At 43.5% G+C, this 27,158-nt stretch overlaps 1 protein-coding gene across 4 annotated transcripts; it reads left to right on the top strand.

Annotated features, from left to right (window-relative positions):
* Positions 1–1,408: 1,408 nt before the first annotated feature.
* LOC146350198 (interleukin-1 receptor-like 1) lies at positions 1,409–27,158 on the top strand. Of its 4 annotated transcripts, none has more exons than XM_084844450.1 (12): positions 1,409–1,491; positions 3,386–3,432; positions 3,571–3,644; positions 4,164–4,350; positions 4,424–4,598; positions 5,839–6,001; positions 7,041–7,109; positions 11,416–11,521; positions 11,881–12,032; positions 20,880–21,020; positions 23,738–23,905; positions 26,641–27,158. In XM_084844450.1, the coding sequence occupies exons 3-12, from the start codon at positions 3,575–3,577 to the stop codon at positions 26,994–26,996; spliced, it is 1,587 nt and encodes a 528-aa protein (XP_084700576.1). In that variant the 5' UTR covers positions 1,409–1,491; positions 3,386–3,432; positions 3,571–3,574; the 3' UTR covers positions 26,997–27,158. The 4 variants fall into 4 exon arrangements, with proteins under 4 accessions (XP_084700576.1, XP_084700578.1, XP_084700579.1 ...); XM_084844453.1 differs by having other exon boundaries at positions 1,418–1,491; positions 4,407–4,598; XM_084844452.1 differs by lacking the exon at positions 23,738–23,905 and having other exon boundaries at positions 26,641–27,157.

Genomic DNA, 27,158 nt, shown 5'->3' on the forward strand with positions numbered 1-27,158 from the left:
AAATGTTTGAGAACCACTAGGCTGTGTGTTTACACTCTCTCTTTCACACCACCAAGCCCATAAGTGGAGCACTCAACAGAAGCACTTCCGGGGATTTGGTGTGAATGGCACTAGCAGTTCCTGGGAAACAAACTGGTTCAGAAGTGCTTGATCAATATGCAAAAGCCCACAGGGGCAAGGGGATGGACAAGGGAGAGATCTTGCTCTTGCTGAGGTTAGAGATGCACCGATTTTGTGACATCTATTCCGTCTGAGTCTCGCAGATTGTCAACTGTCCATCATTCCATCATCCACTCATTGATGGAATCAGATCTTTCTTTAGGGATGTACAAGAATTTCATTCCACCTGCACAAGTGTGCATTAGAGCAAGTCTGTATTTTTGCACACACACACACACACACACCGGTTAAAAAAAATGGTCCTCAAGTCCACCAAATCGGCACAACTTGGAAAAAGCTACAGGTCGGATTCATTTGAATCCATTGCAGATTTCTCAGACATCCTTAGCTGAGTCATCTCTTTCCCATTCCTTTTAGGGCTGACACAGGTGTGAGGCCTTGCAATTTGATCCTCCCACCACACTGCTGCCCTTTGTCAGTTTAAGGCAACCATGGTTGAGTGGATGGTGGCTCTAGTTTTGTTTGCACAAAGGCACTGAGGATTTGTTCCTCCCCTCCCCTCCCCCCAGACATACAAAATAGCCTTTTCCCCAGCAAAGGCTATTAACTGCTTTGTGGGGAGAGATTTTTCATTGGGAAAATGGCAGCACAGAAAGGGTTAACAACCCCTTCATCCCCCCAGCAAAAGCCCAGTCTAGTGACTTTTTTTCTAATGGAGTGAGCAAAAACAAAATCAAAAGAAAATGAAAGGAAAATAAATCTAATCCTGCTGCTTCCTCATGACTGCTTTTAAGTTTTTTAAAAGGCATTGGGAGATCTGAGCATGGAGGTCCCACGTGACATGTGTTTTGGCCTAGCAAAGTTACCAGACATTATCTTTGTTTTAGGGGGTGGGGGGGAATGATAGCCACTGCAACAATATCGTGAAGAATATTCAAAGAGAATTCTGCAAAGTGACCTTTTCCTCACCCGTAAATTGAGGAAAATAAAAAAGGAAAGGAAAATAAATGGAAAGGAAAATGTATTCTGAAAAGTCTCCACTGAGCTCTGCCTTTTGAATTCCTATGCACACAACCTTGTAAATACTTCTCTGAGCATGACCAAATCAATTCAGGAAATAATTTTGAAATCTAAGAACACAGTTTCCTTCTTGCTCAACAAAATTCTTATCTGCACAGCTTGTCATGCAAGGTAAAAACATGTTCATGTATCCAGTAGCTGATAAGGTCACGAATCACACAGTGGGAGGAGCCTTGAAAAATACATTATAGAAGCCCAACAGTCTTTTAGATCAGTTGTGCAGCCCTGGAAAGAAAAAGGACCAGGGAAGGACACAGGACCTGTTGAGCCTCTCGGCTTGACACCCTTCAGGTAGTGGGTTGCATGTCTGTGTTACTGTCATTCTCCATAGAGGGTGGGCAGGTGCGGGGTAGTTCCTGAAGGTATTGTTCATTGGTAGAAGTCACTGCCATTGTACTTGTAGGGGATATAATGTGTTTGTTCCTATATCTTGGTTTGAGAAAATGAACGTGGATATGGTTTCTCAAAGTGAGCCATCAGAGACATTTGATGGGATCATTGAAGCAATGGGGTGGGGGTGGGACCTGAAACAGGTTCAGATAGCAGGAAAAAGGAAGCAGAAGAGTGGGGAGATTAAGCAGGAACAAGAAGCCCCAGAAAACTGGGAGGTGTTTGTATTTGTATTTATTAAATTTCTTAATCGCCCATCTGGCCGGTCACCCAGCCACTCTGGGCGATGTACATTAGTACAATTTAAAACAGTAAAATTACATATTAAACATTATTTAAAAATACCCTAACCCACCCCAAATGCCTGCCTGAATAACCAAGTTTTCAGTGCATGGCGGAAGCTCATTAAAGAGGAGGGAGGAACCCTTGTGTTCACAGTAGATCCTGGCCTAATTTTGTCTGGGTTGTACCACTTGGTTGTAGACAGGTAGAGGCTCATGTGATTGAATGCTCCTCCATATAAAATAATGATAATAGCAATGATGATGATAATACTCCATGCATGTAGAAAATTAGCATATAAAATTTTAACCGGACATGCTAGTTTTCTACGTGGAGGCAGGGGAGGTTTTTTTTTGTATGACAGAACATTTGATCATGTGAGCCCCCATATGCCAGTGGTACAGCCCAGACACAGGTGAGGACGAGGCTCCTGTTGTCTCGGGCTCCAGAGTGAAGGTAGGCCTGCCCCTATGAACCAGCTGCTTCTGATGAGCTGCAGCTGAAGTGATATCTTCTGTCTGGCAACTTGACAGGCGGAAGTAGGGATAGGGGAGAAATTCATTCAGTTTGCATTTTAATGTGAATATATCTGATTTTGCCCATTTGAATCAATACCTGAATCCAAAACTGAGTTGTCCTTTGAAATCAGAACTTCTCCAAAATTTGTCAGTGAAGTTCTCCAGTCAAAAAAATCTGCCTACTAGGGAAAAGTGCAAACAAAAATGTGTATGTAAGTAAAAGTAACATTTGAAAATGCATTATATTGGGGAAATTTTTGGCCAAAAAGTGTATTTTAAGCAAAATTGAGTACAGAAATGCATGTACACAAAATTGTGTGCAAATGTTCAATTATTTTAAATTTTAAAAATTCTCAAAATTCAGGACAAGCTAAATTTAATTTGAAAAAATGATAAACTGAGAGAAACCAAAACTGACAGATTTGTCCATCCCTTGGCAGGAGGACCGCACAGAATCCTTCTGATACTATCTAGTGCAGGGTTTTGAACCACCTCTGTGGTGCCAAGAATTCTGAAGCATGATATACTGAAGCGCTCTCAATGGTGTTGCCAAATGTCTGACACCAACCAGCACCACAGAAATACCCTCAAGCTGCACAGTTACACTATGACAGATGCAAGGGTTCATTGTCATCACAGGGGTACCAGAACTCCCAGCCCTGGTCTAACAATGGGAAAAGTAGCATGGCACTAGTGAGCATGCTGTGCCTGTGTTCTCTGTTCTAGGTACACCTGCAGGGCAGCGCCAGGTTTGGATGTTCTTGTTTCATAGTCCATGCCTATATTAAGGTCTGAATCATGATTCTGAATATTGGGACGTTCAATCCATCAGTTATCACTAAACAGTTTACAATCTAATGACAACTGAGGCCGTAAAAGGAAGATGGCAGGGAATTGCCTATGGGGACACAAAAGTGTTCCTGTGAAAGAAATGTAGGTGAGGATATGTATCCCTAGTTCTAGAGCTGTCTTTGACCCACATTTCTGTGTTGAAGGGCTGTCTCTGAGAATTGGAATGACGAGAATTTTGCACAAGTTACAGGTATGACATGACACAGTTGCTTCACTGGAAGCTTTAGACAACATCTTCCAATTGAATAAAATTGAAAGCATTATGATAATTTTGAAGATTCGGTCAAAAATATAATTTTTTAAAATTGCTTTTATTTTTCCAATTTAGCAACATGATGGATCATTTGTATTTCCTCTTGCTCACTGCTTTCTTCCCTGTTTCGGAGACATATAAAGTGAACTGTAAGTCTTACTCTATGTTGGTTTTACCCACGGAAATATCATGAATATATTTCACTGTGTATATTCTGTTGATTGAGTTTCTAAACAGGAATTAACCAGACAGCCATTACTCTTAATTAACTTCATAAAACATACATAAACAAGTGAGATCCAGGTTTTCATGAATGCAAAAATCCAAGCAGTGAGGACAGAGATCTATACATGCAGATGGGCATCTGTGTTGCAGTGATTTTCTGGACCCCATTGAACTGGCTGGATGTGTCTTCTGTTGGGGATGCACATATAGGGCCCTAATCTAGAAGTGGATGCATGCAGAAAAATATCTCTCCATGCATGGATGGATTGATGATCACTTTTGTCTCGGGAACAAAGTACTTACTTTCAGCATAACAAAAAAGCAGTATCTGAACAAGCTAGCAAAGCTATCCTTTTATACATGCACAAAATATCGTTATGAACCCATGTCTTGATATGCATTCATTTTGCAAAGCAGTTTTGAATCTATTCATTTGGTTGCAGGGTCTGCAATAGAAGGTGAAGCTTTTGTTGTAAGGTGTCCTCCTTCAGCCTCTCCTGTGACTTGGCGTCTTGGTGACACGAACGTCCCTACAGACAAAGGAGCACAAGTACATTCTTCTGGGAGGGAGCTTTGGTTTCTGCCAGCATCACCCAAGGATTCTGGAGTTTATACTTGTGCCACACCTATGTAGGTAGAAAACAGGCAAAATCTTTTTTGTTTGTGTCTTTTAAAATATACTGTAGTTGCTTTGTATTCACAGGGATGCTTCCAGTGTGCCTAAAACGATGAATGTGAGAATACATCCACGCAAAGAAGGCATTTGTTATTACAAGGATGCTCTGTATTCAGAGATAGTTGGAAGTCCTGGATCCGGAAAAATTCCTTGCCCTTCCTTTGGTAACTATAAGAAGGCAACTATTTCCAAGTGGTACAAGGTATGTATCATCAAGAACTGGCTGGTTGATACCAGAGAGCCAGTATTGGCTCCAATGATTCTGTGCAACACCAGCCTAGGGCAGGGGGCAGGAGGGGAAAGTCCGAATTATCTGTAAAGATGTCAACTGTTTTAACTTTTGTAAACCACCCAGAGTCCTTTGGCTATGGGGCGGTATAGAAATGCAATCAATCAATCAATCAATCAATCAAGCTCCTCTGCCAAGGATCTGGTGCTGAACATAACCAATTTGGAATGTGTGAACCTGATGTTAGTAACTTGGGATTTTCAAGGGCACCCACTGTGTAGCCTTCCCTAACAAGGTACCCTTGAAATGTGTTGGATGACAACTCCCACCATGCTGGCTGGGAATTATGTCATTTGCAGTTTAACACATCTGGAGGTACCAGGCTGGGAAAGGCTCTCGGAAGGCAGCATAGAATACGAATGTTAAACACAAAACCCTTGAATGAATATCTATCTATCTATCTATCTATCTATCTATCTATCTATCTATCTATCCATCCATCTATCTATCTAGTCAGCATCAGATTCAATCATACATACAGGTTGTCAATAAAATTAATCCAACATTGGCAGAGCAACAATGTTTCCAGGGACTACTTAATGGCCACGAGAGTGGAGGAATAGGGGAGTTCTTCGTGGTGGGGCCACCTGTCCCTGGTGCCTGACAACCTGACTGACTTTCATGGCAGACCAGTATAGCAATGACGCATACGAGAACAGCTGTTTCAATGTTTTTGAAGATTTTTAGTTTTTATTGTATGCATCAGAGGACTGCAACATCAAAGCCTTTCCTTTCTAACAATGTGGTCCTTTTTATTATACTGTGGATGATTTCATGCCTTCCCCAGTATTGCTGTTAGCTGCTTTGAGTGTCATTTCTTTGGTGGATTTATAAGTTAAATCAAATAAGGCAGCAGCCCTATGGGTCCTTCCCCCCACCAGCTGCTGTGGAAAGAACTGCAAGGCCTGCTTTCTGAGGTGATAAAAGCAACCTCAGGGGACCTCAGTGAGCTGTTTTGGGGTGGGGGGAGGGGAAGGTATCCCCTGAGGTGTCTTTTGCAAACCTCAGGCTTTCCCTAAGCCTGCTGATCCCTTTGATTTTCAGTGATCTTGTTTTGACTACGATCTTGTGAGCATTTACCACCTGAGTTTGCTATTAAGGGAAGTAATAATAATAATAATGGTCAACAATGAATAAGTATTTTGCATTTCAGGACTGTAAAGAACTTAATGGGCCAAGATACAAAAATTATAGTAAAGTACTTTCCATTAATAACCCCAGTGTAAATGACAATGGAAACTATACTTGCCAATTTACATACAGACATGGTGGAAGGAACTTTACAGTATCTGCAACAAGGCGTTTTAGAATTGCAAGTAAGATTCTAGTGGATATGATCTAGCCAATTCTTCTGTTTTCCTTTCTTTGTATGATTGCATGTAAGTCGATGATACAGACTTAAAATTCATACTATACCATATAAAAACATAGCTATCAATGAAATGGAAAGTTACCTCTGACTTGTATTAACAACAATTGCAAGACTTGTTTTAACAATTATTTAATTAATAAACCAAGTTTTATTAATTTCTGACTGCTTTGTTTGTTTAATATTCTCAGATACAACAACTAATGTGCCCATATGATTCAATCTTAAATATGTATCATTTTTCACATTTTTTGGCTAAAAGTTGTTGATGTATTGGTATAATCATGTTGCCCAATCTCACTTCTAAATATAGATTTAAAACACTTTACATCAGTTTGGGGTATTAGATATTATTTTCTAAATAATATATTTAATGAGTTTTAGATATATTTTAGGATGACAACAAAAAGATAATATGGGTAAGGTTGACATCCCATATGCACTTATCTGGGAATTAATCTCATTGATCTGTGGGACTTACTTCTGTGTAGAGATGCATAGAACTGCACTGTAAAAAGATTAAGAGGCTAAAAAGAGAATGCGCAATTTGGTCTTGGCATTTGATGCTGAAAAGGGCACTGATCAAGTTGAATGGAGGGACTTTCTCATAGTTGTAAATGGATTGGTTTGTGTTAGCACTTGTTTAAAGTTTTGTGACAATCTGATAGATATGAACAGTGGAGGCTGATGGCTCCTATTTCAGTGGAACAGTGAATCCACTTTGGGTTCCAGTCTGAACCAGTCAGAACTCTAAAGGAGCTATCTAAAGTGCTGAACCCTATCCCCCCAAATGTGTTCAGCACCTTGGATAGCTCCTTTAGAGTTCTGGCTGGTTTTGATTGAAACCCAGGGCAGAATTACTGCCCCACTGAAATTGGAGCCACCAGCCTCCACTGGATATGAACTCTGATTCTAAAGAAGAGTTTAATAATAATCTAATGTTTTCTTACCCCCACCCCCATCCCACTCTACATAAAATTCCACAGAACTCTCTATACGGAAACCACTTACAGTTCTGAATCCAAAAGCCAATGACACTATTTACGTAGAGATTGGTAAGCATATTATTTAACTGATGCAATTTAAAACAAACAAACAAACAAAAACTTTAAGAAGTAAAGGATTTTTAAAATTCTTTTGATGTTCAGACAATATGGACTTTCAGTCATTCAAGAAAGAAAGCAACAAAAGATCCATAGATTGATGCACAAATGCTTGTGTTAAAATCCTACCTTAAGCATGGCCCCATAGCTTGAGCAAACTCCTGTATTGGCCTTGATTTCCCATCTGCAATAAAGAAATGATAGTGCAATTGGATTGGTGTTTGGTCTAGATGATTGTTTGGTGTTTGGGGATTAGACTAGATTACCTCTTGGTAACCTTCCAACTCAGTGACTCTAAGGTTTCTGTGAATGGTTATTATATGAGTGCATATTGCCTGAGGCCTACTTAGCTAGAGGCAGGTTAGATTGAGATTAAGACACAGAAAGGAGTCAGAGAGCTTCAGCTATTGGGCAGAATAAAAATGTAATAAGTAAATAAATAAATAAATAAATAAGTAAATAAAATAATTGACTCTGGCAGCATCTTAGGGTACTTGCAAGGGTGACCATGTGCCCTTTCGATCCCTGCTTCTTCTGGCTTGTGAAATCTAGTAGGGACAGGTTGACTGGGTGGGTCCAGGAATGATAATTGCCTCATTATTGGGAGGGGGGAATTATGTCTGTCACTTTGAAAGAGGTGGTAGTTCGTCCCCTCTTGAAGAGGCACTCCTATGATGAGTGCTTAGTTGCAAATATTCCATTCCTGGGCAAGGTTATTGTGAGGGTGGTGTTCAACCAGCTGCAGATGTTCCTGGATGATGTGGTTTATCTAATCTGGTTTCAGGAATGGACATGGCACTGAGAAAGCCTTGGTCACACTGCCTGATTGCTTTCTTTAGGAAAGTGATGGGGGGGGTGAGTGCTACCCTGTTGATTTTCCTTGACCTCTCAGCAGCTTTTGATACCACAGTGTCTTCCTGGAATGTCTCAGAGGGATGGGAGTAAGAGGCACTGTGTTCCTTGACTCTATGGGAGTTATGCTCTGGGGTCCTGCAAGGTTCCATCTTGTCTCACAGGCTATTTAACATCTATTGGAAACTGCTGGGGGCGGGGCGGGGAGTCATCCAGAGACGTGGATGTCACCAATACACAGATGACACTCAGCTGTCTCCATTCCATGTGTATCAGGACAGGCTGTGCAAGTGCTGGACCAGTGTTGGGAGGCAACGGTGGGCTGGCTGAGGACCAATAAACTGACGTTAAATCCTGATAAGATGGAGGTTCTGTGGGCAGGTGGTTCCTGGCTCCTGAAATTAGGAAGATGACCTGTTTGGGGGGAGCAGGTACATAATCTGGGAGTACATCTTGATTTAAAGATGTGACTAAAGGCCCAGGGGGCCTCAATGGCAAGGGATGCTTATGGCCAGCTACAGCTGGTTTGCCTCCTTTGGCTGTTCCTGTAGTGGGATAATGTGGAAAAAGTACTCCATTCTCCTATAACCTCCTAACTGGACTATTGCAACTAAGGATGAGTGAACCCCATGAAGTCCAGGTGGGGGAAGTCTACCGCAGGGAAGTCCAGGCTGCTTAGGCTCACTGGATTTCCCCAGAGCCCTACACCAGATTTTGCAGTGTGCCTTTCCGGTTTTAGAAAGATAAGGTCCATGAATGGTGGCTGCCATTCGTAGAACTTGGGAAAATCACGACCATAAACTGCGAATTTTATGCCATTTGCGGTGGTAAAGCATTTACATCTACATAAACTGCAGCCATAAAAGTGCTTTTATGGCTGCAGTTTATGTAGATGTAAATGCTTTACCACTGCAAATGGCATAAAATATGCAATTTATTTCCCATAGATCAGATTCTTGGGAATCTGGCCTTATTTGAGTCAGCAGAGGATTTCTGCAGCATCCCTAATTGCAACAGTCTCAACGCGGGGCTTCACTTGAAGAAGGTCCGGAAGTTACAGCTGGTGCAGAATGCCACTGCATATGTGCTGAGAGGGACAGTGGGGTGTGCGCATATTACACCAGCACTGAAATCTCTGCCTTGGTTGCCAGTGAGCCACTGGGCCCAAATCAAGGTATTTAATACTTGTGTACAAAGCCCTAAATGGCTCAGGACCTGGGTACTTGAAGGACTGCTTTCTCCATTACTGACCAAGCTGGGGTTTAAGAGTGGCTAGGGAGGCTCTGCTTGTGGTGGCCTTAAGGAATTTGGCTACCACATGTGGGGTTACCACACATGGCAGAGCCTTTGTAGTGATGGCACCCTGTCTCACTCTCTTCCTGCAGAGCTTTGGCTATATCCAACACTGTTGTCATTCACATGCTAGCTAAGGATGTATTTATCTGTACAGGCTTTTGGGATATAGGCAATTGTTTTAGGTGTTGTAGTGCTGATTTCATAGCATTTTATTATGTTTGTATTTTACAGTTATGATTTTAATTTGTTTATATATTGTACTGCTTTATATGGGTTCTTAGCCACCCTGGGCTCTTTGTGATGAAGGGTGGGATATAATGATAATGATAATAATTGTTGTCGTCATGGCAATTGGAAACACAATACTGGATAAAATGGGTATTTGGTATGATCCCCCACGCCATTGGATTTGGGCCATGGCACAAGAGGAATGGTGTAATCTACCTACCCCCATACATACACACAATGCCATTTTCCTGATTATAAATAACCCTATCCTCAAACTGCTATTTGCTCCATGTGGAAAAACACCCAGTACCATAGCTGTCTGTTTTCCCCACAGAGGCAAAGAGCGACTTGGGGAGGGTATTTTTCTTTTGAAGAACCCTCTCACAATATCAGACCCCAATCCAATTCGTGGGCCCTCGTGGCTGCTATAAAGTTTTAACACAAAACAAAACAACACCTGCCTTGGTCCTCAGTTGCTGTTTCTAAGAGAACCGCTGTGATGCAGCTCAATCCAAAGCTAGCTTCCTGAGAAGGGAGTTCTGCTCAGTTCAGTGAGCTTACCTCCAGCGGCTATGTGTGGGACTGCAGCCTTTTGGCACAATCCTTTGCCTATTTACTCAGAAATAAGCCTTGCTGTGCTCCATGGGGCTTATGCTCTAGTAAGAGTTTGCGGTTGCAACCTGAGGGTCTCACAGCAAAACAATAGATTCCTGTTGCACCTTAAAGATGAACAGATAAATTGTGGCATGAACGTCACTGGGAAGAGCCTTCAGATTCAAAAGCGCCTGTCACAATAAACGTGTTTATCTTGAAGGCGTCACGGGAATCTCTGTTGTTTGAGACCCTGTTGGGTAGTTTGCTGAGCATGAGAGAGTTCTCAATTCAGTCTTGGCTGCCTCTTCCAAGAACTTTGTGGAAACAAGGACATTAGGAAGCCCATCTTGTCGCCATGATGAGAAGAAACAAAGAGAAATGAAATTAATGTTGCAGAGAAGAATATGTTAAAGAAGCATGCTGTCTCCAAAGGTTTTGCAGCAGTTTTGTCAAAGCTGCATGCTTATCACCGTTCACATCATGATGCTCATAATGAACTGGCAGAATATATCTTGTAGGGTGCAATCCTATACCGCTTAGCTAGGCGTAAGCCCCATTATTCCCAAGAAGACATGTATAAGATTGCCCTGCGTATGTGCATCCCCATATCCAGCTCTCAGTTCATATGAATGATTAGTTGCATGTGACTAGAGCTGGATCTGCTACGAGATATTTTGCTGTATGTTACTGAATTTCTCTAAATGGCCTAGGGATGGCCGTGAATTTCTCCACGAATCTCGGGGAGGCCGAATGCCAACGCATTCGGCCCCCCGAAATTCGTGGAGAAATTCTCCGCCCCCCCGCCCCCCCGGGATGGGACTTACCTCATGCGAATGTCCCTCTCGGCGGCGGGTCCTGGCAGCGTTTCGGCGGCATTTCAGCGGGGGCAGGGGCGGCGGCCGGTCTTCAGACCGGCTGCCGCCGCCGCCATTACAAAATAAAGTAAAAAAACACAAAAACACCCATGCTGATTCTACGATTAACGTAGCCTATCACGGCTGACTTTGGAAATCTAGCCGTGATAGGCTACGTTAATCATTACGTAGCCTATCACGGGTGTTTTGGTTTTTTTTCCCCATTCACTTTTTATTTCGTGGCCGGGGAGACAGGGCGTTTCTCCCCGGCCTGAATTTTGGCCGGGCGAGGCGGGGCACCTCCCCCCCGGCCTGAACTTCAGGGGGAGAACCGAAGCGCCTCCCCCCCACCGTGAAGCAAGCTGCGGGACCAGGTAAGTGGCTTTCGTACATCACTACTAAATGCTGATTCTGTGTGGATTTCTTCCTTCTAGGTTCTCCTTTGAACATTTCGTGTAAGGCATGGCTAGGTGATGGAAAGCAAACTGTGGCTGGCAGTTTTTGGGAAGTTCCCAAACCTTTTGTCAGTGACAATGAAGTGTAAGTATCTGATTATGTAAAAGGATGGTCATCATTTGGAAAAAATTATTAATTAATTTACCAACCAGATTTTTATTCTCCCCATCAACAACCTTTCAAGTGTGATTTACAAAGGTGTGAACTAAATAATACCATCATAACGTCATTTTAACAAACCCACAATTACAGCCATATAGCATAATTAAAATAGCAATAGAAGACCATTTTAAACCCGTTTTTAAAGGCTGGAGGAATAAATAAAGTTGTTGCCTGCTTCCAAAAGGGTAAGAGCGCGAGCACCAGGAAAACGTCCCTGGGGAGACCGTTCTACAAATAGGATGCCAAATGTGCGATTGTTCTCATGGTATTCTTTCTACTAGGTACATGGAACCGGATGGGCTGTATACAGAGGCCATATTAAGAACCAAGGAAGTGAGGAGAGAACACCTTGGCTTGAATTTCATGTGTGTTATATTCAGTGATGTGGGGTACAAAAGAGTCAGGATAACTTTGACTGAACAGCAATCTAATGGTGAGGTGCCCTTTAATCTTCTTTATCTTTCCTATGTTTTCAAGTATTTCCACTATTAATGAGGTTATCTTAACAGGCAAGTCATCTAAAAACAACTCTTAGTGGAGAGCAAAATAGTAGGTGGTGAAGGCAAGATATATTCCTGGAACAAGTAATACTAGGGAAACGACATGCAAGCTGTCACATCCATAAAACTATAAGCCAGACTGAAAAAGTAATTACATTTACAGTCCTATAGACAGGGGGGTTATTTACTAATGCAGACACTTTTGGATGCTTTGGGCAGACAACGACTTAACTGCAGAACTTTCACAACAAATCCAGTATACTTATATGAAATACCAGTTTAAGAAAAATATCAATAAAACAAAAATAAAAACAGAATACGCAATTAACATCTGTTCTGGGTCTCTCTCTCCAAGAGAGAGGAAAGCTGTAGATTTTTGAAGGACAAGGGCCCCAGGAGATCAACCAGGTAGCCAGGAGATATGGGAAACTTAGAAGAAGAGAGAGAGAAAAACATGAGGTCAAGCTTCTCTTGAGAGGGCATCCCACAACCCAGGTGCAACCACTGAAAAGGCCCTCTGTCTAGTAGCTACCCACCTTCTGTGGCATTGAATACGATAAGCTGTAAGGGACTCAAGCAGGCCAGTTCACTCATCCCTGTGACTCAGTATTCAGTGAGCTTTCCTAGTTGAGGCTTTTGTTGTGCATTCTGCATTCCTCATTCACAGTTGTTTACAGGTGCTTTAGAAACCATTGTCACCATTCAGTTTCTTTTGTTTTTAACAGCAATTTTGCAAGGTTTTTTGGAGCACGGAAAATCCAGTATTTTTTGGCACTGTGAAACAAAGCGCAAGTTGCCACTGCCTGGATAGACATCGGCGCCATGTTTTCATTTAAGTTCTATAATTGGGGAGGGTCTAAAAGAATGTTAATGCTAATGCACCTGTGTGCACATCAACAAAACATGCAAAAGGCATCATCAAAATCTTCCCCAAAGGCAAAATAGAGACCATGTCTTACAGGCCCCAAACACAGCGACTTTCCTGGTAAATAGGGTCTGTTTCCCCTTCATGGATCACTGCCTTGTTGTGGTGAAGGGGCTTGCGTAACTCAGTGAAGCCATAACCTATGCCGTGCAGGGCCACCCAAGACGGACAGGTCATGGCAGAGAGTTCTGACAAAATGTGGTCCACTGGAGAAGGAAATGGCAACCCACTCCAGTATTCTTGCCAAGAAAACCCCATGGAACGTATCACAAGGCTAAAAGAGATGACGCCGGAAGATGAGCCCCTCAGGTCGGAAGGTGTCCAATATGCTACTGGGGAAGAGCAGAGGGTATTTCCAAGTAGCGCCAGAAAGAGTGAAGTGGCTGGGCCAAAGCCGAAAGGACACTCAGCTGTGGATGTGTCTGGTGGTGAAAAGAAAATCCGATGCTGTAAAGAACAATATTGTTTAGGAACCTGGAATGTCAGATCAATGAATCAAGGTAAGCTGGAGGTGGTCAAGCATGAGATGGCAAGATTGAACATCGACATCTTGGGAATCAGCGAACTAAAATGGACAGGCATGGGCGAGTTTAATTCAGGTGACCATCATATCTACTATTGTGGGCAAGAATCCCTTAGATGAAATGGAGTAGCACTCATAGTCAACAAAAGGGTGGGAAAAGCAGTACTGGGGTACAATCTTAAAAATGATAGAATGATCTCAGTACGAATCCAAGGCAAACCATTCAACATCACAGTAATTCAAGTCTATGCCCCAACCACTGAGGCCGAAGAAGCTGAGGTTGATCGGTTCTATGAAGACCTACAACACCTTCTAGAACTAACACCAAAAAAAGATGTCCTCTTCATCATAGGGGATTGGAATGCTAAAGTAGGAAGTCAAGAAATCACCGGGATAACAGGCAGGCATGGCCTTGGTGTACAAAATGAAGCAGGACAAAAGCTAATAGAGTTTTGCCAAGAGAACATGCTGATCATAGCAAACAGTCTTTTCCAACAGCACAAGAGGCGACTCTACACATGGACATCACCAGATGGTCAATATCGAAATCTGATTGATTATGTCCTTTGCAGCCAAAGATGGAGAAGCTCCATACAGTCAGTAAAAACAAGACCTGGAGCTGACTGTGGCTCAGATCATGAGCTGCTTCTTGCAAAATTTCGTCTTAAATTGAAGAACGTCGGGAAAACCACTAAACCGTTCAGGTATGACCTAAATCATATCCCTGATGAATATACAGTGGAGGTGAGGAATAGATTTCAGGGATTAGACCTGATAGACAGAGTGCCTGAGGAACTATGGATGGAGATCCGTAACATTGTTCAGGAGGCAGCAACGAAATCCATCCCAAAGAAAAACAAATGCAAGAAAGCAAAGTGGCTGTCTGAGGAGGCTTTACAAGTAGCTGAGGAAAGAAGGGAAGCAAAAAGCAAGGGAGAAAGGGGAAGATATATCCAACTGAATGCAGAGTTCCAGAGAATAGCAAGGAGAGAAAAGAAGGCCTTCTTAAATGAACAATGCAAAGAAATCGAGGAAAACAACAGAATGGGAAAGACTAGAGATCTCTTCAAGAAAATTGGAGATCTCAAGGGAACGTTTTGTGCAAAGACGGGCATGATAAAGGACAAAGAAGGCAGGGACCTAACAGAAGCAGATGAGATTAAGAAGAGGTGGCAAGAATACACAGAAGAACTATACAGGAAAGATCTGAATGTCCCTGATAGCCATGATAGTGCGGTCACTGAACTTGAGCCAGACATCCTCGAGAGTGAAGTCAAGTGGGCCTTAGGAAGCATTAGTAACAACAAAGCTAGCGGAGATGACAGTATTCCAGCCGAGCTATTTAAAATCCTAAAAGATGATGCTGTTAAAGTGCTGCATTCAATATGTCAACAAATCTGGAACACTCAACAGTGGCCACAAGACTGGAAAAGGTCAGTTTACATTCCAATTCCAAAGAAGGGCAACGCCAAAGAGTGTTCAAACTACCGCACAATTGCGCTCATTTCACATGCCAGCAAGGTGATGCTCAAAATCCTACAAGCTAGGCTTCAGCAGTATGCGAACCGAGAACTACCGGAAGTACAAGCTGGGTTTAGAAGAGGCAGAGGAACTAGAGATCAAATCGCCAACATTCGCTGCATCATGGAGAAAGCAAGAGAATTCCAGAAAAACGTCTATTTCTGCTTCATTGACTAGGCTAAAGCCTTTGATTGTGTGGATCACAACAAACTGTGGCAAATTCTTAAAGTGATGGGAGTACCAGACCACCTTACCTGTCTCCTGAGAAACCTGTACGAGGGTCAAGAAGCAACAGTAAGAACCAGACATGGAACAACTGATTGGTTCAAAATTGGGAAAGGAGTACGACAAGGCTGCATATTGTCACCCTGCTTATTTAACTTATATGCAGAGTACATCATGAGAAATGCCGGGTTGGATGAATCAGAGGTCGGAATTAAGATTGCTGGGAGAATTATCAACAACCTCCGATATGCAGACGATACCACCCTAATGGCAGAAAGCGAAGAGGATCTCAAGAGCCTCTTGTTGAGGGTGAAAGAGGAGAGTGCAAAAGCTGGTTTGAAACTCAACATTAAAAAAACGAAGATCATGGCATCTGGCCCCATCACTTCCTGGCATATAGAAGGGGAAGAAATGGAAGCAGTGACAGATTTTACTTTCTTGGGCTCCAAGATCACCGCAGACGGTGACTGTAGCCATGAAATTAAAAGACGCTTGCTCCTGGGGAGGAAAGCTATGGCCAACCTAGACAGCATAGTAAGAAGCAGAGACATCACCTTGCCGACAAAGGTCCGTCTAATCAAAGCTATGGTTTTCCCAGTAGTAATGTATGGCTGTGAGAGCTGGACTATAAGGAAGGCTGAGCGCCGAAGAATTGATGCTTTCGAACTGTGGTGCTGGAGAAGACTCTTACGAGTCCCCTGGACTGCAAGGAGGTCAAATCAGTCAATCCTAAAGGAAATCAACCCTGAGTGCTCATTGGAAGGACAGATAATGAAGCTGAAGCTCCAATATTTTGGCCACCTAATGCGAAGAGAAAACTCCCTGGAAAAGACCCTGATGCTGGGAAAGACTGAAGGCCAAAGGAGAAGGGGACGGCAGAGGATGAGATGGCTAGATAGCATCACGGATGCAATTAATATGAACTTGAGCACGCTCCGGGAGAGAGCGCAGGACAGGAAGGCCTGGCGTGCTATGGTCCATGGGGTCACGAAGAGTCGGACACGACTGAACGACTGAACAACAACAACAAGGGTCTGTTTGAGCGCATATAGGTGATGGAGCACATTTGTTTCTGTTGCTCTAGAGGTAAGTCCCTAACCATTGGGATCAAATGACAAGAAAAACTCTGTAGGCTAAACATTAGGAAGAACTTCCTGACAGTATGAGATGTTTGATCGTAGAACACAGTGGAGGGTGGCGGCTCCAACATCAGTGGGGCAATGAATCTGCTCTGGGTTTCAGCCACAACCAGTCAGAACTCTAAAGCAGCTATCCAGGGTAGGGATATGCAAACCCACCCCCCTGATGTCTGGTCTAGGGAGGGGTCCGCCATGAGGAAATCCAGGCTACTTGGAACTCTTCAGATTTCCCTGGAGCCCTGGCAGGTCCTTCAGATTGCATGAGGGTGTTTTCTGTCTTTAAACAGGGCAAGATACACAATTAGTGTATCTTGGGCAAATTACATCTGCAATTAGCATATGTTATGCCATTTGCGGCTGTAAAGCGCTTACTTATATGTAAATTATGGCCATAATTTGTCCCCGGTAGGCTGTATTTAGCATATCTTGCCATGAAAGACAGAAAATGCCTCATGCGAAATGCAGAGGATGCACAGGTGAGGAGAGCTGGTCTGCTGAGGGTTCCATCCATCACAGATTGGAGGCTATCACAGATTTCTGCAGCATCCCTAATCCAAGGTGCAAAGCACCTGGGATAGGTCCTTTAGAGTTCTGACTGGCTGTGACTGAAACCCGGTTACTGATATTGGTGCCAGCAGCCTCCACTGGTAGAACAGATATTGGAACAGACTGCCTAGCAGGTGGTGGGCTCATTTTCATTAGAGGTTTTTAAGGAGAGGCTGGATGGCCACCTATCAGGAATGCTGTACTAGGTGGATTTCCTGCATTGGCAGGGGATTGGACTAGATGGCTCTTGAGATCCCTTCCAGCTCTGTGCTACCATTTTCATCTCAGATGTAGTGCCAAACCTATCTTCCAGCCACATGTTGAGAGACTGACCATAATTCCCTGGGGTTGACTCATGGATTATGGAGTCCTGCTCATTCCACCGGCTGTAGCATCAGAGCTACGGCAGCTGAGCAGGGTTACCTCATCTAGACAGAAGCTAGCAGAAACAGGATGAGGCTCCACTAAGGCTTCCATGAGATGTGATGCACAATTGAGTGATATCCCCCCCCAAAAAAATGACTTTTTAAAATGAAAGCCTTAGAGGCTATGATCAAGGGTGGGAAGAGTGGTGGAGGCAGAGGCTTTTAAACCCTTTCCCTCACTGCTGCTTATCTGATCAAAACCACACTCCCTAAGTTGCTTTTCCCACAGAAGAAAAGATTCAGGACCCATATTTTGCCCCACAGGTGGGAAAGCAGCTTCAGTATGGTCAATTTCAGCAGGAAAAATCTATTCTCCCTACTCTAGGGTTCCCTGCATAGGCTACTGTTACCAGAGGGGATTGCTTTATTGAGTTAAGGGATGGTAAGTCCCAGATTCCACCAAAATTACATAAAATGACTTTTCCCCCTATTTAACACTAGCTGTTGCTTGTCAGCCCAAGCTGAACAATCTCATAGTGCTTCCAGAAGACAATTTGCAATTTCTCTTTTCTCTGAAGGGCTGCTACACTCATGCATAAGTTTACAGCTCTCGAGTTACACTGCACACATGAGCAGGCTTATTTTAGTGTATCTCAGGCCTGGTGTTTCATCACTGGCATGGATTCTGAAAATGCCTATGTATGTGTATCCTTGCAGTTTGAGTGTTATTTATGAGTAGCACTGTGTAGAACAGGGGTGGCAACGTGTAGTCCTTCAGATGTTTTGACCTACAACTCCCATCAGCCCTAGCCAGCATAGCCAGTAGTGGGGGATGATGGGACTTGTAGGCCAAAAGATCTGGAGGGCCCACAATTTGCCCACCCTTGGTGCCACATGTGCTCTTGGTTGATCAAGGTTGTTTGGGACCATTGATGCCCTGTTCCATGTGTGCCCCACTCCTTATTGGCCTTTCCTTCCAGTGGCCTTTTTCTGCTGCTACCACGTAGAAATTGTTTTTCCTCTGCCAAACCGGCCTCAAAAATCCTTGGCTCTCAAGTGTCATCTTTTAGGTAGGGCAGGGGTTGGCTATTAGACATGGGGTGTGTCTCAAAAAGAGACCAAACAAAATTTAAAATTTTACTGAAAAGTGAATAGGAAAAAGTTTTTTTTGTTTCTAAATAGAGATACACATACAACACACACTCACACAAAACATATGCGCAATAGGGTAATAAAATTACCAGGGATAAATGCATCCAGGTAACCTAAGTAGATGGTATCCCTATTCTATCCAAGTCCCTTCCCAGCAATATTTTACTGTTATGGTTCCAGCATTCACTTAACCAGTTGTCCAGTTGCATCAACTCTTTCTTTCCTCTAGGGCCCAATCTACACAGCCAATTTAATGTGCAGGGAGAGCACATTGGGGTCATTTGTGACAGATGACACTGTTGTGAATCTGCAGCAACCCTGCAGCTTCTCCCTGGAAAAGGCACATTTTTGGAAAGTCATTTTAACACATTGTTTTCCTTAAATGTGGCTCTGGAGCAGTTCTGCTGCGATGTGCCCCGTCCCCCTGCATTAAATCCTGGGTGTGCCTATTTCTGTGACCAGGCAGTGATCTGTTCAAGGGGTGGGGCCACCATTTCATCCCCTCCCCCATTCCCTCTATTTCCCCATTCACAGTAGGGCTGCTTTCACAATAAGTAGCCTCCTTTTCTGGACAATCCCCAAAGCGCTTCTCCTTCCATTTTCATGTAGATGATGACCCGAAAGGCTCTGGACTTCTTTCTGTGTTCTTTAAGCACGGGGGAGGTCCAGAAGGCTTTTGGGGCTCTCTGATAATTTGTTACTATCTGATGGGATTTACCTCTTGCTGCTTCTAACTGACTTTTCTGCTAGTTAATGAATTAATTATTAGTGTCCTGATTTTACTTTCTGCTTCATTGACATTTGGTTGTCATTGTTGCTACTATTGTATCATCAGTGTGCATGGCATTTTACAACGTTTAAGAGCGTAGACCCCTGCTCTAAGGAGTTTACCGGTTACAATTTGACAAAGGAAAGGCAACAGAGGACAGGTAGGGTAGCGGAGGCAGGAGGAAAGAGGAAAAGAATCTGTGTTATCTCAGTTACACATACTTAGGCTTAGTTACAGCAGGACATGGGAATTACTGTGTGTTGTTTTATTGATTATTGTTTTAAGTAGCGTTATGGATTTTAAATGTTTCCAGAATCACCTTGTAAAGCTTTTCAAATAAAAGTTAGGATATAATGTTAATAAGTGAAAGCAGTGAAAATACATGTATATTACAGTAGTCTAGCATAAAGGTTACAAAGGCCTGAATGACAGTCACCATGTCTTCCTCTAATAGAAAATCTCTACATGGTGGAGATTGTGAAAGACCCCCCCCCTCCGAATTTTTACTTCTAGGGGCACCCCAAGCCATGAGAGATCATAGGAGGCTGTATACATCTATTATAGGTACCTTGCCATAAGAACCTAGGGAGCTGCTATATACCATGTCAGACTGCTGGGCCATCTAGCTCAGTTTTGTCTACACTGGCTGGAATCAGCTGACCAGGGTTTCGGATGGAGGTCTCTTTCCCAGCCATATTTGGATTGAACCTGAGACTTCTCCATGCAAAGCATGTGCTCTACCACTGAGCTTCAGCCTTTTCCTATTGTTGTTCAGTCATTAAGTTGTGTCCGACTCTTTGTGACCCCATGGACCACAGCACGCCAGGCCTTCCTGACCTCCGCTGTCTCCCGGAGCGTGCTCAAGTTCATATTCATTGCATCCGTGATGCTATCTAGCCATCTCATCCTTTGCCGTCCCCTTCTCCTTTTGCCTTCAATCTTTCCCAGGGTCTTTTCCAGTGAGTTTTCTCTTCGCATTAGGTGGCCCAAATATTTGAGCTTCAGCTTTAGTATCTGTCCTTCCAATGAGCAGTCAGGGTTGATTTCCTTTAGGATTGACTGATTTGACCTCCTTGCAGTCCAGGGGACTCGAAATCCTAGAAATCAGGAAGTCTTTCTAGTAATTATCTGGAGTCTTCTCCAGCACCACAATTCAAAAGCATCGATTCTTCGGCACTCAGCCTTCCTTATAGTCCAGCTCTCACAGCCATATGTTACTATTGGGAGAACCATAGCTTTGAAGCCTTTGCCTATTATTCCTTCTTAAATCATAAACCTCCCAGCTGGCATCACCTCAGGGCCAAAACAGATGTTAGCAATGTCTGTTTAATGTTACTCTATAGGCACAGGGGGGTTGATCTGGATTGGGCCCCTAGTGTGGGGGGTAGGATGGCTTTTAAGATCTGGATAAGGAGCCCCTGTGCTTACTTTGGAGTGTAAATGGAAAAAAATAAATGTAGCTGGTAGATACAGATTTAAAGTACCGTCTGTTTTGTATTGTACCTCTGTCTTTTCTTGGCATTTTTAATATCATCAGGGGAGTGGTTTGTGTGTTTCAAAAAGTGGACCAGGTAATATTTTCTTTAATATAAACACTATATTTTCTTTTCATTAGGTCACAGAAACACCGACCTGACTGTAGCATTCATTATTTTATTAGTTGGTGTAATGCTGTTGCGGATGCTTTACTGTTTTTTTCGAATTGACATTGTTTTACTGTACCGAAGGATATTTAACTGCATTGAATCCAAGGATGGTGAGTAAGGATGCTAAATTTGTGCAGCTCGTCAAACATAGTTGAATGACACTCATATATAACTGAGCCAAAAACATTTCCATAATCTAAACATGACAGCTCCTTATGGAGTTGGATGGCCACTACAGTAAATGACCACTTGATAAAAGTTTGTCTGTATTTCACCTGATGTCACATTGCAGAAGGGATGCGGACTGCCCAGATGTTAAGAAAAATAGCTCTAAATATCATGGTTGAAAATTATTCTTAAGATTTTAAAGAATTGTATATGATAATTTTATTGTACCCCTTTTCTGATCCTCTAACCTTAGCCTAGGGTTAGACCCTCAAGGGACCCCCAAGTCTACGAACCCGTTATCTGCCTGTGTTATCTGCCTGGGGAGAGAGTGCCCAGTTTTGTTCATCTGTGAGCACCAACAGCCCACCCCCTTCCTCCTTCCCCATAGGCATCTATCCAAGCACTCTGATAGTGGTGCTAAGCAGTTAAGCAAGGATCTCTCTCTTGGATCTTGGTTGGAAATCCACATCCTACACCTACAATCCAATTTAAGAGAGAGAAAGTACAGAGTCTTCTGGTACCTTGATAACTAACACATTTATTCTAGCTTAAGCTTCCATCCCACTTCACTGAAACTTACTTCCAATGTAAGTCGGATGAGCCAGTACGGTGTAGTGATTTGAGTGTTGTGCTGGGACTTGGAAGACCTGGGTTCTAGTCCCCACGTGGCCATGAAGCTCACTCAGTGACTTTTGGGCCAGTCAATCCAACATACCTCACAAGGTTGTTGTGAGGATAAAATGGATAAAAAGGAGGAGGGTCACATAAGCTGCCTTGGGCTCCTTGCAGGAAAGGTGGGATATAAATGTAATAAATAAATGTGTATAGGATTGCAGTACTTAAGAACCATAAAAAATCCCAGTATACAAAGCCACAGAGACATTAATAAGAAATTATACCCAAAGTCTGCTCACCACTCCCTGTTTGCCATATTTCCCAGGCTGGAATGAGAGTACCCTTAATCTTTATAAATCTGGATAGTGTTGAGAGTTGAGGATATGACTTCATGGGGTAGGTTTATGAGGAAGGAAACTCTAAAATCATGCTGCAGAATCCACTGAATATTCAAAATGGTAGCTTATTTATTCATAGGTAGGGTTTACAGGTAGAAAACAAAGATTAATGCATAGAACATATGCCCAGGAACAGAAGAAACACACTTGCTACAGTACCTAGGTACATAAACTCTAATGCTGGGGTCGTTTAGAGCAGGAGTGGGAAACAGTTTCTGGGGTGGAGGACAGAATGACCTCCCATCTGGTGTTTTGTGGCCTGGATGACATTGGGGGTGTTCCCACACCCCTGACATATCCGGTCCTTGGCTGAAGAGCAAGCCGGTGCTTTGCTGGAGATGTGGATTTTCCCTGGCTGGGGAAAACTTGTCTGCAGCAAAGCCGCCTGACTAAAGTGGCAGCTGGAGGACAGGGCCTCCACTGGGGAGGCTTCGCCTGGCCTGCGTCCGCCCCAATGGTGGAAGGCGTAGCGCAGGCAAAGCTGCCCTGAAGAGTGCTCCAGCTGCCATCTCCATTGAGGCCAATTCACCTGCAATGCATCTTCCCCACTGCAGGAAGACACTGCACAGGCAAGTCCCTGGGCTGGCACACCACACATGGTTGCCATGGAGGCAGCACACAAATGGACTCAACTAGCATTGGGAGGAGCAGTTGGGCCTCCAAACCCCACCCGCTGGAGGAATCCCCACCGTTGTGTCCGACCTGTCATCAGAGATAGCAGCTGGAATTTCCCTGTGCAAGTACTCAAGGAGACTCTGTGGAGCAGAGGTTCCCATTCCTGATTTAGAGGGTAGTACAACTATATATGCCTGTGACAAAGCCAGGCTTAGACTGACCCCGCCTCAGGGGAACTGCCCACTCTCCAACTGTCAGGTCCAAGGGCCAGTGAGGCTGTGTTCTCCCCCCCCCCGCTGCCTTCCGTCCTGGAGGAGGGGCCTTTCCCCTTGACAGACAGCTCCTCCGGTCCAAGTGGCAAACCGGCCAGATCGCTTCGCTACATGCCTCTCCCCTTTCAGCTCTAGCTCAAAGGCTTCTTTAATGGCGCCTAAAGAGATCTTGAGCTGGTGCTTGAAATGATTCTGGTTTGTCCTAGTTCACAAAGAAGACCAACATATATCAGCAGAGATACGTGACATTGGGGCTTTCTGTGAGCAGGACAATTTCATGTGTTTTTTCTCTTTAAAATGCCTGCCAGTCTCTCCCCCCCGCCCCATCCACTACACGACAAGCTGGCTGAGGAGATTAAGGACTGGCCCTTAAGGTTCATGATGATATACTTTTTTTCTTGCGCCTTACTAATTTGACACCATAATCCTAAATCTTTAACAAATACATGCAACTTTAGTTAGCAGCGCACGCACCTTCACTCACACCGAATAGCCTGAATAATTTCACATCTAGTAAAAGGTCTGCATGTTCTGTTTATGCGCATTTCCTGATCTGAGTTGTATTATACTCTAAAGAAATGTGCTCAGCAGTGAGCATGCTCCATAAATATTACATGCTTTACAAACAGGTGTGCCATAATCTACAATAATGCAATTAACCTAATCAAATCTGTCGATGAGATTGCCTTTCTACCTTGAAATAACTGCTTTTTTGATTCACACTACAGATTTCTGCTTCTTTCTCATTTTATCCCGCAGATGGGAAAATATACGATGCATATGTTATCTATCCCACAAACTACATAAATTGCATTTATGAAAATAATTTTATGGGCTGTTTTGTTCATCAGATTCTACCAGATGTATTAGAAAATAAATGTGGATATAAGTTGTGTATTTATGGGAGAGATGTGTTGCCTGGAGAAGGTAAGCTGCCAAATCTATGCTGGGGTGTTGGTACTGCAATACTCAGTGATCCCAGTAGTATTCTCTGGTTCTGATGGCTTCTGTTACACAGGGTATGCTCTGGCAAGTGGCATTTTTGCCTGGAGGTACAGTGATCCTATTTAAATAATACTAAATATAATACTTAAACAATGGGGTAGCACTATCTGCTATAGCAGCATTTACCCAATATCTTTCCCCAGATATTTTGGATTATAACTTGCAGCATCCCTAACACTAACCATACTGCCTGGGGTTAATGCATGTTAAAGTCCAAACCATCTGGAGGGCACAAGGTGGAGGCAGGTGGTGCACTGCTAGAGAGCTATATAGAGCTGCTGTTTCCCAGCTCACTGCCTCTGACCCTGATGATACCATATAGCCATGATGACTGATATCTGTATCCTCCATGAATGTGTTTCATCTCCTTTTAAAGCCGTCTAAATTGGTGGCCATCATCACATCCTGTGAAAGTGAATTCCATAGTTTAACTATGTGCTGTGTGAAGAAGTACGCCATCTGCCCACCAATCAGCTTCATGGGATGCACCCATGTTCTAGTAGTATGAGAGATGTTTTTCTCCCTATCCACTTTCTCCACACTATGCATAATTCTGTACACCACTATCATGTCCCCCTTACCCTCATTTTTTCTAACTAAACAGCTCCAAATGTATTTTTTTGTTTTAAATGAGGGAGTTGCTATAGCACCTTGATTATTCTGGTTGCCATTTTCTGCACCTTTTCCAGCTGTACAATATTGTTTTTGTGGTGTAGTGACTACAACTGTGCACAGTATTCCAAGTGTGGTGACAGCATAGAGCTGCATAAGAGCATTACAATATTGACAGTTTTATTTTCCATTCCTTTCCTAATGGATCCTTACAAGAAATTTGCCATTTTTCTTATACAGCTGCTGCACAGTGGGTCAACAGTTTCATTGAAATATCCACCATGACCCTAAGATCCCTTTCCTGATCAGTCATCACCAGCTCAGAACCCTTCTGTGTATATGTGAAGTTGGACTTTTTGCCCCAAGTGTGCATCACTTTACACATACTTACATTGAACCCCAACAACGAAGGTTGCTGAAATCCCTGCAAAAGAAGTCACTCTCTTATGAGGTGCTTTCTGTTTCAGGGGCTGTGTTCACACCAACTTGACTCCTAAAAATAATGTTTGATATAGCAACCTTATTGCAAAGGAATAGGTACACGACCCATGCTCAGAGACAGTTTTGCTTATATTATTGCTTCGTATATTTCAGGGCTGATTGAAAACAGGTTGTGATGCTGATATGTGATGAAAGCCCTGTCAGAAATGAACCCTTACCTCATAGAGCCTTCTGCATTGATTCTTCTTCTGAATGATTGCACTTCCCAGGAAAATGTGATGGCAATTTTGCTCTTGACAACATCAGCCTTGGGGCCAATTCATACATTATCAGAGTAGTGTTGAATCTGCTTCCACAAGGCTCAATCTCATGCCACTCTAGTAATATCTGTGGGAAGAAAATTGCATGAGTTAGGAGACTGGTGTGGTTTCTTCTCCCACCAACGATGCCCTTGTCTTAGTAATGGCAATACTGGCTTGAGAAGGGGCTGTGTCATTTGTTTTACCCATGTGGTTCTTTCCTAGAGGCATGTTGGAAGCTGTCTGGAATCCAGCCACATGGAAGCAGTTTCCATGCTGCTCTAGTAACATGGGCGCCATTGGCTCTTAGACATTAAGAAGTGTACATGCCATCCCTCCCTCCTATTACATTAAAAGCACAAGGAACTAGATATTATGAATGTCATATTACTGCTGCCCAAGATGACATCCCTGGGTGTAGTTCTCTCCCTCTTCCACATAACATCTGAGGCCCAATGTGTGATGTGACTTCTTCATGCTGTGCATTTCCCCACCTCTCCAAGCAGCGGCCAATGATGTGGAGGAGCATGATGATGTCACATCATACACTGGGAACCCCAAAGTATTATGTATTTTCCCATCATTTGACGGGCATTTGACGGACATGAAGTGGGGGTTGTGTTCTACCTGTGAACCTCCCATTTTTTCTTAGATCTCTCAAAGCAACGTCTGCCAGGGCCTTTCCAATTCCCATGCCTGATTTGATATGGCATCTTCGTGCGTGCTCATGGCCCACAGATGAGGCTCAGGGCTGGCCCAAGACATCTTGTGGCCTGAGGCGAAGGAGGAGCTTACGCCTTCTCCCCATGTCACATACGGAAGCCACCTGGATCGGCAGTTGAATCTTACTTCAACACTGGCAATGGGAGAGTGTCCAACACCACACCTGAGGCAGCAAGCTAGTTTCGGGGGGCAGGGGGCATATGCAGCTCTGTCCTCAATCAGAGGAGAACAGCCCGGGAGTTGAAGAGGGACAGCCAGGAGGCTACCCCTGCACCCAGCCTCTGCCACCTCAGGCAACTGCCTCACTCTGCCTAATGGTAGGGCTGTCCCTGATAAGACTACACTGAAGTTGGTCTTAAGTGTCCAACTTAATAGGAGCGTTGACGGATTTTCAGGAGAGCATGAACCAGGTGCAAGAAGCTGGGTGAAAAGAGGGGGCAGACTGTTGGCTGATGTCCTCACTCTGGATGCAATGGCTGGTGGGATTTCTTCCAGGTCTCAGATTATGTGACCCTCCGGAAGGGTATGCAATGGAGTCAGAAAGATTTCTTGCTCTCACTTAATTTATTTATATATTGGCAGATGCCATAAATGCAATTGAAAAGAGGATACAAAAGAGCAGAAGAGTGATCCTCCTCCTGACACAATGCCTGGCCAAGGGTGGCTGTTCTGTGTATGAGCACCAGATTGCATTCTACCATGCCCTCATCCAGAATAATGTGAAAGTGATTCTGCTGGAAATGGAGAAAATGGGAGAGTATGCACAACTTCAGGATTCTCTCAGGCATCTCATTCATCAGCAAGGAACTATAAAGTGGAAAGCAAAGTACATGGCCTGCCCATCTTCACCTGACTCTGCGTTCTGGAAACATGTGAAATATCACATGCCACTGAGGCGTAATCATGCCACAATTGACGCAATGTACATAAATCAGTGAAATGTTTGGTGCGTTTTATTTCTGACGGAACTGTATTTTTTCTCCTCCAAAATATTATGTGCTTAACAAATGTATGTAAGGAGAGAAGTATGGCTTTATCCATGTTTCTTTGTTTTCTGGGCCTCATTCAAAAGCAATGAAGCTAATGTTTTAAATGCTGCA

The sequence above is a fragment of the Heloderma suspectum genome, chromosome 3 (assembly GCF_057233095.1).
Source record: "Heloderma suspectum isolate Gila_16-S chromosome 3, 16-S_ref, whole genome shotgun sequence".
In the NCBI taxonomy this organism is placed as follows: Eukaryota; Metazoa; Chordata; class Lepidosauria; order Squamata; family Helodermatidae; genus Heloderma; species Heloderma suspectum.